The 12,734-nt window shown below is 41.5% G+C and overlaps 1 protein-coding gene across 1 annotated transcript; it reads right to left on the bottom strand.

Annotated features, from left to right (window-relative positions):
• Positions 1-3,472: 3,472 nt before the first annotated feature.
• On the bottom strand, positions 3,473-12,272 carry nsdhl (NAD(P) dependent steroid dehydrogenase-like). The gene is given in 10 exon segments (XM_061685849.1): positions 3,473-5,009; positions 5,530-5,632; positions 8,259-8,359; positions 8,361-8,402; positions 9,671-9,799; positions 9,885-10,031; positions 11,865-11,936; positions 11,938-12,027; positions 12,106-12,132; positions 12,264-12,272. Coding segments are annotated over 10 exon segments (1,050 nt in total). The 5' UTR covers positions 12,270-12,272; the 3' UTR covers positions 3,473-4,676.
• Positions 12,273-12,734: the final 462 nt, after the last annotated feature.

The raw sequence follows: 12,734 nt of genomic DNA, 5'->3' as shown, positions 1-12,734 counted from the left end.
GACTAATACAGGTTGCTTGGCAATCACTTTGTTCTTTGAGAGTGAGCGAGCAAATCGCTGCTTTGCATGTGGCCGAGTACCAACAGGGGAGAAAAGGATGACATGGCAACAAGGGCCGAGACGTTGGTAATGTCTCCGGCGGCAACGAGAACTGCTCTCATGCTCATGAGGCACGAAGCACACGTCGTTAACATGAGACCAGCAGCAAATACAGAGTTGAGCGAAATACTGAGCAAAGATTATGAGCAAGGTGGTGGTAGGTGCCTTGAGATATTACTGTACTAACATGCGTAGTGGTGGGAAGTAATGAAGTACAAATACCTTGTCATTGTACATAAGTAGATTTTCCAGATATCTGTGAGTCACTGGGGCATTATTCATTTTCAGAGGTCCTTTTTACTTTAACTCTCTTCATTTGAAAACAGATATCTGCACTTTCTACTTGTTACGTCATCAAAACAGGTTTGTTGCATTTCTCTAATGTATTTCTTTATTGTAGAGAATTGTTTGATATTGTTGGCTGCAAGAATAATTTTTGGCAAATGAAAAAAAGACACGCTTCTGATGTTTAAAAACATGTGTAGTGTATTTTTTGGTCTTTGTTAAAATTAGGGAGCTTAGCATTTATCGTTAGACACTTCACAATGTTAGCAAAGCTATGGGAACACATTTAAATAGCATAAAAGCCAACGCGAGCTCGCTCTTTGCAACATGTCGTCTTCTAATATGAGCAGTGCAAGTGAATAAAACAGGGAAACAACTTTGTGTGTAGAAAGTAAAAACAGGGCGGCACGGTGGCCGACTGGTTAGGACGTCTGCCTCACAGTTCTGAGGACCCGGGTTCAAATCCGGCGTCACCTGTGCGGAGTTTGCATGTTCTCCCCCATGCCTGCATGGGTTTTCTCCAGGTATTCCGGTTTCCTCCCACATCCCCCAAAACATGCATGATAGGTTAATTGAGGACTCTAAATTACATTTTCATTCTAATATGATAGGGGTACATTCATTCATTCATTCATTCATCTTCCGTTCCCCTTATTCTCACTAGGGTCAGGGGCATGCTGGAGCCTATCCCAGCATATAACTGCATATACGTAGAGTTGTGCTCGTAAGTTTACATGCCCTGGCAGAATTTGTGAAATATTATTATCATCATTTTTTTTTAAATACAACTGATGACTGAACAACAACCATCATTAATTTCTTTATGGTTAGGTTTTGTTTAATGATAATGCTTTTCTGAAATGCTTGACAGATGAATTTGAATCCCATTAAAATAAAAGAGAGAGAGAGATTTAGCCACTGTGTACGACTGATGTTGTCAGTTAAGGTCGTCGACAGGTCAGGAGGAATGTGGTAGTGTTTACTTCATTTTGTTACTGTTTGTTCACTATAGAGATTGAAAGAAGACTGGCAGCTGTTTCCATCTTCCCTCTATCCAAGCCACCTGCTATGGATAACAATTAATTCTAACTAGCAGTGGCAGGCTATATTTAATGATGATATTTACTGCTGATTGAATGATGTTTACTTTAACAGAGAAATGCAGTTCAGTAATTTAAGCCAATTTTACTTTCAAATAGGCACATTGCTCTTTAGCTTCTCTTATTAAATGAGCCCAAACTTGGGAAATTCTCCATCTTTAAAGCTCTTCTTTTCCTCCTGGCTCACGCTTACTGCTATGTGAGTCAACAGTGTGGTAAAATAATCACAGCAAAATCCCGCAATATAGAAAATAATCCATGATATAAATACAATTTTAAAAAATCCCATGATGATATCGCGGGGGACGACTACTTTGACTTTTACCATGTTTTTGTTTTGTTTTACACAAGTATCTGTACTTCTACTTAAGTACAGAGTGCGAGTACTTTTGTACAGGGCACAGGTAGGTAAAAAACATGGCAACATACGTATGTCCTGAACATTTTGTGCAGCAGGAAAACACATTATGGACACCTGTTGTTTCTACAAAAAAACAATCATGCTCTGGAAAAAAAAAAAACATTTACAATGAGAAGGGTGTGAATCGATTGTGCAACAAGTCTGCAGTCAGATGGCGAAAGCAAGCAAAGTTTCACTCGGCGTGGCACATGTAAATGCTCGGGTCTATTGCCTCAGCTGGATCCGTCTCCCTTTATTTCCCCTGAAGCGGCAAACCAGTTTGACGGCCTTGGCCAAGTGGCTGCGATTCCAGCAGTCAATCATGAGGAATTACGGTTGCTGGAGAAGAATTAAAAAGAGAATGTAACATATCTGGCCATGATGCCACCAACGTAATAAGGCCAGATGTTTGATATATTGAATATGTGGACAAGTGGACAGAGTTATTTAAGAATGAATAAAATTAACACAGAATCTCAGCATCCTGACAAGTTACAACACGGGTGTCAAACTCGAGGCCTGCGGGACAGATCTGGCAAAAGCTTGCCACAATTTTTCCACAACTTCTGTTCAAAACTAGTTCGCGATCATAAAAAATATAATATTCAAATGCAGAGACAATTATGTATTTGACGGAGTGATTATTAGAGTTCCCACAAAGAATATATTAGAAAAACGACAAGGAATGTAATTGCCTCACGATCTAGCCATACGCGTTGTCCATTACAAACACAGTGCAGCTCAGCATCTGTCTTGTAGACATCATGGTTAGCGAGATGCTTTTGGCAGAATACCAAACTTGGTAACTCATTTGAAACAGCATCACGTGACTGTGAAGATCAGTGCAAAAAATTGTGTGGTGCAAAATACAAATCAAATACATTTTTAGTACTGTTGCATTTGTCTGCATCCTTTATTTCCCAAGAAAACAAACTATTGATGTTGCACTTCCCTAAAAAGAAAATATGCTGGCTGTTGGTTATAGTTTAGATGCCATTAAGTCTGTTCCTGTTTTCACAAAACTTAAGCAGTTTGTTCCCTCACTCGACCCCACGTAAACCATGACCTTCAAACCAAGGTGCATATCGAATGGTGATATTTAACATACAGTTACACCCCTGGCGATTATACATTTATGGGGCTGCTGATGCAGAGTGGAAATCACTATGAGAGCACAAGGGGAGAGAAAGCAAAATGCCAGGGTCACAGAACTTACATGACAACATAAATCCAATGTTTCAATTATTGGGCCTTATTAACTCTCCCTAACTTTGGCTCAGGACTCAATGTGGGTTGTCGTCTATCAGTATAAAATCCAGTGAGCTATTTGTCAAATAGATAAATTCATGACAAAGTGCTTTTTAATTCACATTTGCTGTAATAAGATATCAGTTTGTTGTGTTCTTCATCATATTTTTACTCTATGACTATACATGATGTATTGTAATACATTTGGGTCCCAAACTGGCCTGGGCTGCGAAATGTTGTTTTTACAGGCCAGAGCACTCATTGAAATATTTGGACGGTTCAATTCAAGTACTGAATTACAATATTTTAGTCACTTCACAACAACAACAAAATCTTTGCATTTATTTAATTGTATTGAAGTACAGTACATTTTTATAACAGCTTTCTATCATCTGGGAAAGAGGTCCAATAAGATATTTAGAGTTTGGCTACAGGGCTCTTAGCATTAGTGAGAATAGGCAATAAAGGACAGGAAGAGTCAGTGTTGTAATTCATTACATAAAGCATCAGATGAAATGGAAGGCAGCCTTCAAGGGCCACTTCTGTTCCTTGAATCAAAAAATACAAAGGCATATCTTCATGGACTTTTGCTTTGCGCAATACACTCACTACAATGCGGGAAAGGGAAACAGAATTTGGGTGCTCACTTGTAATGGCAACTAATAACATTGCGGACTGATAACTTGGACAGAACACAGAGATAACATGACATGTCTTGTAAAAAATATCTTGAAGCAGTTTTTATTATGAATGTGTGTGTATAGAACAAGAGCCTCCAATCTACGTAATCCAATGAGATCCAATACAAAAGATAGAACAAATATTCTGCCTAAAAACATAATGTTCAGTTTTGATTGACATTTATTATTATGGTTATATTTAAGAGTGGACTAGAACTGCCCTGCATCAGATTTGTTAGCTTGTTTAGCAACAGTTAAACCCCGAAATCATTCATATCTTGGACAATTTTGGGGCATAAACACATTTTTCTTTGTTGTGGCATGGAAAAGGACATACTGTGCAAATGCTTTTCAATTTGAATAATTCTTCATATACCTAATCTTTCCCAAAATATGAATCACCATCCATTTTCTACACCACTTATCCTGTTCAGGTTTATAGGGAGCTGGTGCCAATTCTGACTAAAGAGATGGATGAGATGACCCTTCACGTCTGTCATTGGGAACTGAACCCACGGTGCCTGCACAAAAGTCAGGCGAGTGAACCACTACATCTGTGAACTCAATATTAAACGGTGTTGATTCTTCCACCCTTTGACAGTGAATAAGCATAATTACAGTTCTAAATCCAGTATTTTAGACTCATTTTCTATTGGATCACATTAGATACTGCAGGTGTGGTTGGTGAACCTTCTGACTGAAAGGACAAACTACTGCTATCTGCTGGTGCAAATGTAACATTACAATAGAAAAGGCACAAAAATGCTGCCCACCTGCAAGGTTTCATAGTTTGAAATGGTGTCCACTTAGATTAGTCCATTCAGTGCATGTGCCTCAACTGCTACTATGACTTTTACTCTACTATTAAGCATTCTGCCTGAGATGAGGATAGCTTTGCACAGTACGTGTGATCCCCTCCTTCAGGCTGACCAGCGGCTTGTAGCCCATGTCCTGCTTGGCTCTGTCACAGCTGTAGTAGTGGTGGGTACCGGCCAGAGCCACTCTCATTGGCGTAAACGTAGGTTTGAAGGACATCAGGGGGCGAAGCAGCAGAGCCAGCAGCCAAAGCAGAACGGCCAGACCATACACGAGCATATAGGGCAGGTGGTAACGTGGAGCAGCGTAACCCAGACCAACCAACAAGTCTGACATGAAGTCCCAAAACCGAACCGGTTCATCATTAGTGATATGATATGGCTAGAGAAAACAAAACAAAAAAAAAAAGTTTTCAGCAGGCTAATGCAAAATATATAGAGGCGTTTCCCAACCTTTACTGAGCCAAGGAACATATTTTACATCAGAAATTCTCACTGCACACTACCAAGCAAAAATGTCACAAAACCTATGTTTACTGAAATAATGATGATCTGGTCTCCATTTTCTCCCAAATGTACCTACTCAGTGCTAAATTCTGGCCTGTTTAATTGAGCACAATGCTATTATTCTGTAGTATGAATGGTAACAAGTGCATACACAGCTTAATTGTACCTTCTGTCATCTAGTGAAAGAGCATTTAATTTTTCCACCTGTCACTATAAATTGCTGGCATAGATAGAAGAGCAGAGAAATTATTTGTAGGATATAAATAATTTTGGACCAATTAGCTGAAATCGGATAATGTCCTGTGGCATATCTGATGATCTCTTTGGAGTCAAGACACGCTGTAGCTGGGATTCACTGGTGTACACTATACGTTTTAGATTTTATTCCCACTCACCTTTCCACATATGGGAGAGTCGGGCCTCAGGTGCTCAGCAGCCAGGATGTGTCCGTGTACAACGTTTTCTACAAAGGTGAAATCCACCAGGTTGGTACCGTCACTGGAGAACACATGAAATGAAGACCAAAGGCAAGAAACATATTTGAGTCACCTTAGTTTTACAAAGCCAAAGGGCTGCCATACATTGATTTTTAGTTGGGGAGGACTGCAAATCACTCCTTGACACATTAGGTTAGATCAACAGAAAGTGTGTATGCTACTAAAACCAATACATTTTTCAATAATCGACCCAACACGTGAATGTGGTTATAAGTTGAGGTATTTCTATATGTAAAACTAAGTGAAAAATAAAAGAAAGTCCGCACAAGATATGAACATACAGTATTCCACAGAAGAAACACGCAACAGCTACCTAGTTTACATACTCTACTTTGTGAATTAAAAGGTCAACGGAAAATACCCAGCATACCGTATTTTTACGACCATAAGGCGCACCGTATTAAATGGTGCAGTCTCAGTTACGTGGTCCATTTCTGTATTTAACACATCCATAAAGGCGCACCGTATTAATGGGCGAAGGCTTGGTAAAACATACGCTAGCTTAAAACATACGGTAGTATGCATGAACGCTAAAACAATGTTTTTAAAAAGGCAGCGGGAGCAAAACTGAGTTCGGTTGTACTTTATTGAAGTATTTAACAAAGAACTCACGTTATTTTTTGATCAATCCTCATCCACAAATCCATCAAAGTCCTCATGTTCTTTATCCGAAATGAACAGCTGGGCAAGTTCTCAATCAAACACGGCAGGTTCGCGTCAGTCTCGTTGCCGTACGGCTTTTACGAAAGCTCGAACAACAGTGCAAGCAGACACGTTAGCCCAAGCATCCACAATCCATTCACTAATTGTGGCGTAACTCGCCCGGCACTGCCTCCTAGTCTTCGTAAAGCTGGGTTCACCCTCTGTCATCCATCGCTCCCACGCCGCTCGCAACTTCACTTTGAACGCCCGAGTTATTGCAATCAGTCGAATGATGACTGTAGAGACTCTTCTCGCGGCTGTTCTTTACTCAATCCATTGGCCGAGTTGGTCTTCCAACTCAGGCCACCTCGCCTTGTTTCCACATTTTGTTTTTCTTTTTTTCCCCGTGGAAACTCAGCTTCGTCTTCTTGACTTGGCGAAGCTCGTTTTCCTGGTTCCTCCACTTGCGAACCATGGATTCGTTGAGCTTGAATTCTCTCGTGGCTGCTCGATTCTCACGGTCCTCCGCGTAACTAATAGCTTGCAGTTTAAACTGTGCTTCGTAAGCATGTCTCTTCGTGGGTGCCATTTTCGGGGGTCCTTAGCCAAACCGATGCACATACCGGAACTATATACCGACTGGGGGTGTGTCTTTAGCCTCCTTTGTCACGCGCACCCTTCCCCCTTTATGTCCGCATGCTGTCCTCAGTCACGTCCGCCTTCCTCTATATAAGCAGCGTGTCGGCAGGAAATGCTCCCAGTCAGTCAAGCGGAGCGCTCATTAAAGTCGCACAACAACATTTATAGAGTTTGGAACTCGGTGCACACATAAGGCGCGCCGCATTGTAAGGCGCCCTGTCCATTTTGGACAAAATTTAAGACTTTTAAGTGCGCCTTATGGTCATGAAAATACAGTAATTGGCTTTCACGTCACTGTACCTAGTCAGCGAAGCCCTATACTAGCTATTGTATTCCCATTGGAAATAGCACCTTATGAAATACAATTTCTAGTCCTGGTAAGCCAAGTAATAGCACATGAGTGTTTCCCACTGTAACAAATACAGCCAAAATAGACATCTGTCAGCTTACCCTGTTGCTGTCCCTTAGATGCTGCTGTATTATACTCCACAGTCTCCACTTTGCTGCAGGGGCCCATTTTCTTTCTTACCTCAGTCTCTTTTGATACAAATGTTTCCCTTTAGTGGCCATCAGCCAGAAAGTAAATACTGTACAGTAGACCCTCATTCTCCGCCATTGGTGTTTGTTCGCGTCTCATGCGTACTGATGCGCGGAATACAACGGATTTCACGGTTTCTCGTACGATTACTTTGAATAGGCAAATTGGTCATGGTGGTGGGGATGTATTTGGTCATGTGTCCATGCGTCACATACACCCACGGCGTGTATGATTTGCTGTCTCCACAAGTAAAAACTCCCGACACATCCCGTAAATGTAAGTCGCTCTACTCATAATGTCAGGGCTCCACCTCCCCCCAAGGGCAAAGTAACAGAAGCCAGGCACGCTATTGGCTCAGCAGTTTATAGGACGGGGTGCCCGATCATGAACGGCTAAATTCAGCAAGACAAGAAATAGGGAGGGTGACACGTAAAATAAATCTTGATCATTGGGGTAATTTGACAGAAGCGTGTCACAGACATGCTGTTAAGACACCTGGGAACTATATTAAATAATATATTGCATTAAATAACGAGAAGTAGCTCAGTTACACTGTGCATGTACTGAGTGACGCATGTTTTTGAGAACATTCAATAAATCATGTTTTGTCAGCAGCCTTCAAACGGGTGGGTGCAGTTCTACAAGCATTGCAGATTGCTATGCCGATAGTACAGCTGTAAAACACGACAGACAAGAATCAAATACTGCATGTAGTGACAAACTGCTACTGCCACAATGCTATGCTTCCACTGCAACATTTTATAGATCAACAAATAAATGAATTATGAATAATATAATGCTGACTCACCCAATGATGAACTTCATCTTGCCCTTGCGAGCTGTATCCACCAGAATGGGGACCAGCTGCGGGTCCCGAGGTCCGAAGATGCCATGAGGACGGATGGCAACAGGTGACGAAACCCTTCTGCTTGTCACAAGCCTCCAGGACCAACTTGGACACAAACATGCAAAAACAAAATGCGAGAAAACATGCATTAGTGTGACAGTTTGTGACTGAAGGCAAGTGGTAAAGGATTACACTATTTTTAACCACAGCGTTGTCAACGGTTTTTATTTAATTGATGTTGGATGCAGTACAAGTGTGGCCAGTGACCAAAAGGCCCCAGGTTTGATTCCCCCATTGACACAGGTATGCAACGCTGACGTGCCTCTGAGCAAGGCACCACAATTGCTTCCATGTTTCACTAATTATGTTCCCTGGTACTATAATTATGCCGATTTTCTGGAATTGAACACGCTGTAGACTATTACTAAGGCAGAAATACAGTAACTATTTGTATGAAAAACACTTTTAGGCCATAATTATAAAACTGAAATAAAAAGGAGCAAACGTGGTGGTAAGTGGCTTGTGATGACATTCTTACGCCACCGCACAAACTAGTTCATTGCACGACATTGGTAACCTCGAAACACCGTATGTCGCTAGTCGTAAACAGAGACCCATCTGAAGTTTGATGTCTCTTCACAGAGCTATGAACACCATTACTCTGCACAATACCAAACTGGTATGGAGTTCAGAACATAATTAAAATTATATTTACCCATTTACAATTAGCCCCCTTTTTTTAAGGTCTTGTATACAGTATTGTAGTTAGTTTTCTACCGTAGCTGATAAATGTATTCACCTTTATGCGACTAGATTAGATCCCCCGCTGTACTGACTCAGCAGCAGAATCCCAGCTCCACATTCAGAACCAAAACAAGCAATCTCTACTAAACTGACCTCAACACTGAGCAGAAAGTGGATCAATTGCCACTCACACCGTTTGTAACTGAATTGCCTGTAATCATTGGTGCATTATGAATATAGTGTTTACTATTTTAGTTGTAAATATTTGATTGTTTTTTTTGCTAATCTAGCATTTTACCAAATATGTGATTGATGAAAAACAAGGAAGTGTGAAATGAGAACTTTGTTTTTTCTTTTCCGTCTTCTCCTCCCTTGCCCCTCAGTGTAGAAGGTAAAAAGCACAAAGCAGGAAAATGACACAGGCAGGTTCAAATGTTAATTTCAGTATATACCGCAGGGAATAAAATAAATAAAAAGTGGAAAAAAACGCCATGCTGCAAATTTTGTTTGTTAAATAAAGTTTGGAAACCCCTGTATGCAGAGGTGGTGTTAATGCATGCAAAAGTACATCATAATGTAAAACGATGTTGAAAGATGCCAAACTACATTGAAAATGTCCTCTCTCCTACCTTCTCTTGCTCGATCTTGGTCTCTGTGTAGTAGTCAATAGGCTTCTTGGCATAGGGCAAATCTTCTCTCCCATTCTTTATGTCAGATCCCTCAAACACCACGCTAGCACTACTTGTCAGCACCAATTTCTGACAACAACAAAAATGTTGAAACCCTTGTGTATTCTCTCTTATATGTACTACACCGCTGACCTCTTTAGCCAGCTCGTCTCACCTGTACTCCGACTTCAGTGCAGGCCTGAATGACAGTGCTTGTACCTTGAATGTTGACCCTCTCAAACAGGCCCCTGTCGTCACTAGCGGGTGACGGAGAGGCACAGTGGAACACCAGAGAGACACCCTTAAGTGCTGGCAGCAGAGCCTGAAGGAAAATAGCACAAAGTAGTGGTCTCCAACCACCGAGCCGCGGGCCATTTGGTATTGGGCCAAAGAATTGTATCAATTGTGTTGAACTGATTGTTGATAGCGGCACTGTGGACGACTGGTTAGAGAGTCTACCTCACAGTTCTGGGGACAGGGGTTCAAATCCCGGCCCCGGCTGTGTGGAGTTTGCATGTTCTCCCCGTGCTTGCGTGGGTTTTCTCCGGGCACTCCGGTTTCCTCTCACATCCCAAAAAAATGCATGGTAGGTTAATTGAAGACCCTAAATTGCTCGTAGGTGTGAATGTGAGTGCGAATGGTCGTTTGTTTAAATGTGCCCTGCGATTGGCTGCCAAACGGTTCAGGATTTACCCCGCCTCCTGCCCAAAGATAGCTGGGATAGGCTCCAGCACTCCCGTGACCCTTGTGAGGATAAGTGGCTCGGAAAATGGATGGATTGAGGGATGATTGTTGATTCAAGGTGACTCGAAACAAATGAGGCTGAAGATAGTGCACTACTCTGCTTCAAACAACAGAGATTAATTCTCAAGTACTTTGTCATTTACAGTCTACAAAAAGCAGAAAATGGAGTCAATCCATCCATTGTTATATATTGTTTGTCCTCATTAGGGTAGCTGCAGCCTATCCCAGCCGACTTTGGGTGAGAGGCAAGGTACACAAGTCACTCGTCACCAGTCAATCGCAGGGCACATATAGACAATCATTCACACACACATTCATACCTCCTACACATTAATATTCCTCTCGTTTGCGTTCTAGTTTTCTGGTTACTCCATGAGTGAGGAGGTTGCAGCCTAATAGTTGGAAAATCCATTTGTGCTGCGCCGAGTTGTCAACTAATGGTGAGCATCTGCAGGGCATTTGCATTTTCTGTAAAATACCATGTCCATTTCTAAAAATCTTTTATGTCATTATTTGGACGATGCTTACGCTGTAAGGAGTATGGCCCCATACAGTAGTATGAATATGAAGGACAGACTCACCATTCAGTTGCACCGTGAGTCACCCCTTTGTTTGGGATCATCATCAATCTATTGAATGTCTTATAACAAAAGGCAACACCGTTTTAAATGTACAGCATAAATTCTAACATTATTGGCAACTTCCCATGACACATCCATCCATGTTCTATCGTGCTTGTCCTCATTACGGTCACAGGAGAGCTGGAAGCTATCCCAACTGACTTTGGGCAAGGTGCTGGGTGGACCCTGGACTGGTTGCGAGTCAGTCGGGGCACATTTATTAAAAAACATTCACACTCACATTCAACTTAAGAGTCTTCAATTAACCCAACATGCATATTTCTGAAATATAGGAGGAGGCTCAAGTACACAGGGAAACCCCATGCAAGCATGGGAAAAACATGCAAACTTAACACGGGAAGGCCCAAGCAGAACTGCAAACCAAGAACCTCAGAACTGCGAGGCAGGCATAATAACCAGTCGACAACCATGCTGCCCCACATAATATCAAAATGAATACCTCACTGACAGTATCCAACCAATTTTAGCATTACTTTTGTAAATAAGTGATGATTTTACCGTGAAAGCGTACCTACTTTTATTGCTGGGGACTGTGTATCAGTAACTTTGTAAAGTAAATAAATTGTGATATTGTGCATTTCTGCCATTTGGCATTAAGCTTCTTGGATCAAAACTCTTTACCTATGAACAGAGTTGAATCAACTTTTCTATTTTTAAAGAGCCATGTTACCCACTCGAATTATTCAGGGAAGGAGCCTTCATGAAATCACGCAAACATTCAGCATGCAGGTTGGAAGTTGTTCTGCCGGCCAAGAGGATGGAGCCCTCACCTGCAAGTTGCAGAGGTCTCCCTGGTGGAAGGTGACGCCCGGCAGCTCGTAGCTCTGTCGTATGTCGAATACCTGACACAGTGTAGCCACGCTCCACCAGCTTCTCCACCAGGTGTCTGCCCAGGAAACCTGAGCCCCCTATTACCGCACAGCGCTTACTACTCTGAAAGACACATGGCGTCATCTGGTCAGACGCCATAAGAGAAAACTTTTAGAAGAGAAACAAACTGGTATAACTCACCGGTCGAACCCGCGTGGCCATATTCAGCTGGAAAAAAATAGGATAAAGTAATGGTAGTGTTGTGTGATTTTAGATTTTAAAACACCACAGACAGCCACGAATGAATGTGTGACGCTTTGTTCCAGTGAGTTTTGAACAGGTACCATGTGTGCTGTTACCTGCATCAATGAATCGGCCGAGTGAGTTCTTACCACTGATTGGCAAGCATCAGAATGACGTTTTATATCAGCCAATCAGAAAACGAAAACGTCAAAGAACGCCACAATTTGGGCCAATCACATACGTTTTCTGTTCCTGCGGTTGAAAGAACCACCACGGGTTGGACACTATTCATTTGGTAACTTGTTAATTTGTGTAAACAAATCCAGTTTTCATTATTAGTCACAACTGAGACGGTCCTAAGAACAATAAACATCAACACGGGAGAATATATTGTTTCGTTATTGTATTATCCTGCCTTAGATTTTTCCAAACGCCTGTATTCATTCCGTCACAGTAATAACTGACGGGATCTTTTCAAAAGAAAATCAATATAATATATATTTTTTAAATTCTATATATTATAAATGATTGCGATTCTCACGTTTTAGTTGTTCACAGTGTACCAACATTATCGTTTTACTATTTCC

Source organism: Phycodurus eques, chromosome 9 (genome assembly GCF_024500275.1).
Source record: "Phycodurus eques isolate BA_2022a chromosome 9, UOR_Pequ_1.1, whole genome shotgun sequence".
Classification (NCBI taxonomy): domain Eukaryota; kingdom Metazoa; phylum Chordata; class Actinopteri; order Syngnathiformes; family Syngnathidae; genus Phycodurus; species Phycodurus eques.
This window is presented reverse-complemented; position numbering and strand designations above follow the sequence as displayed.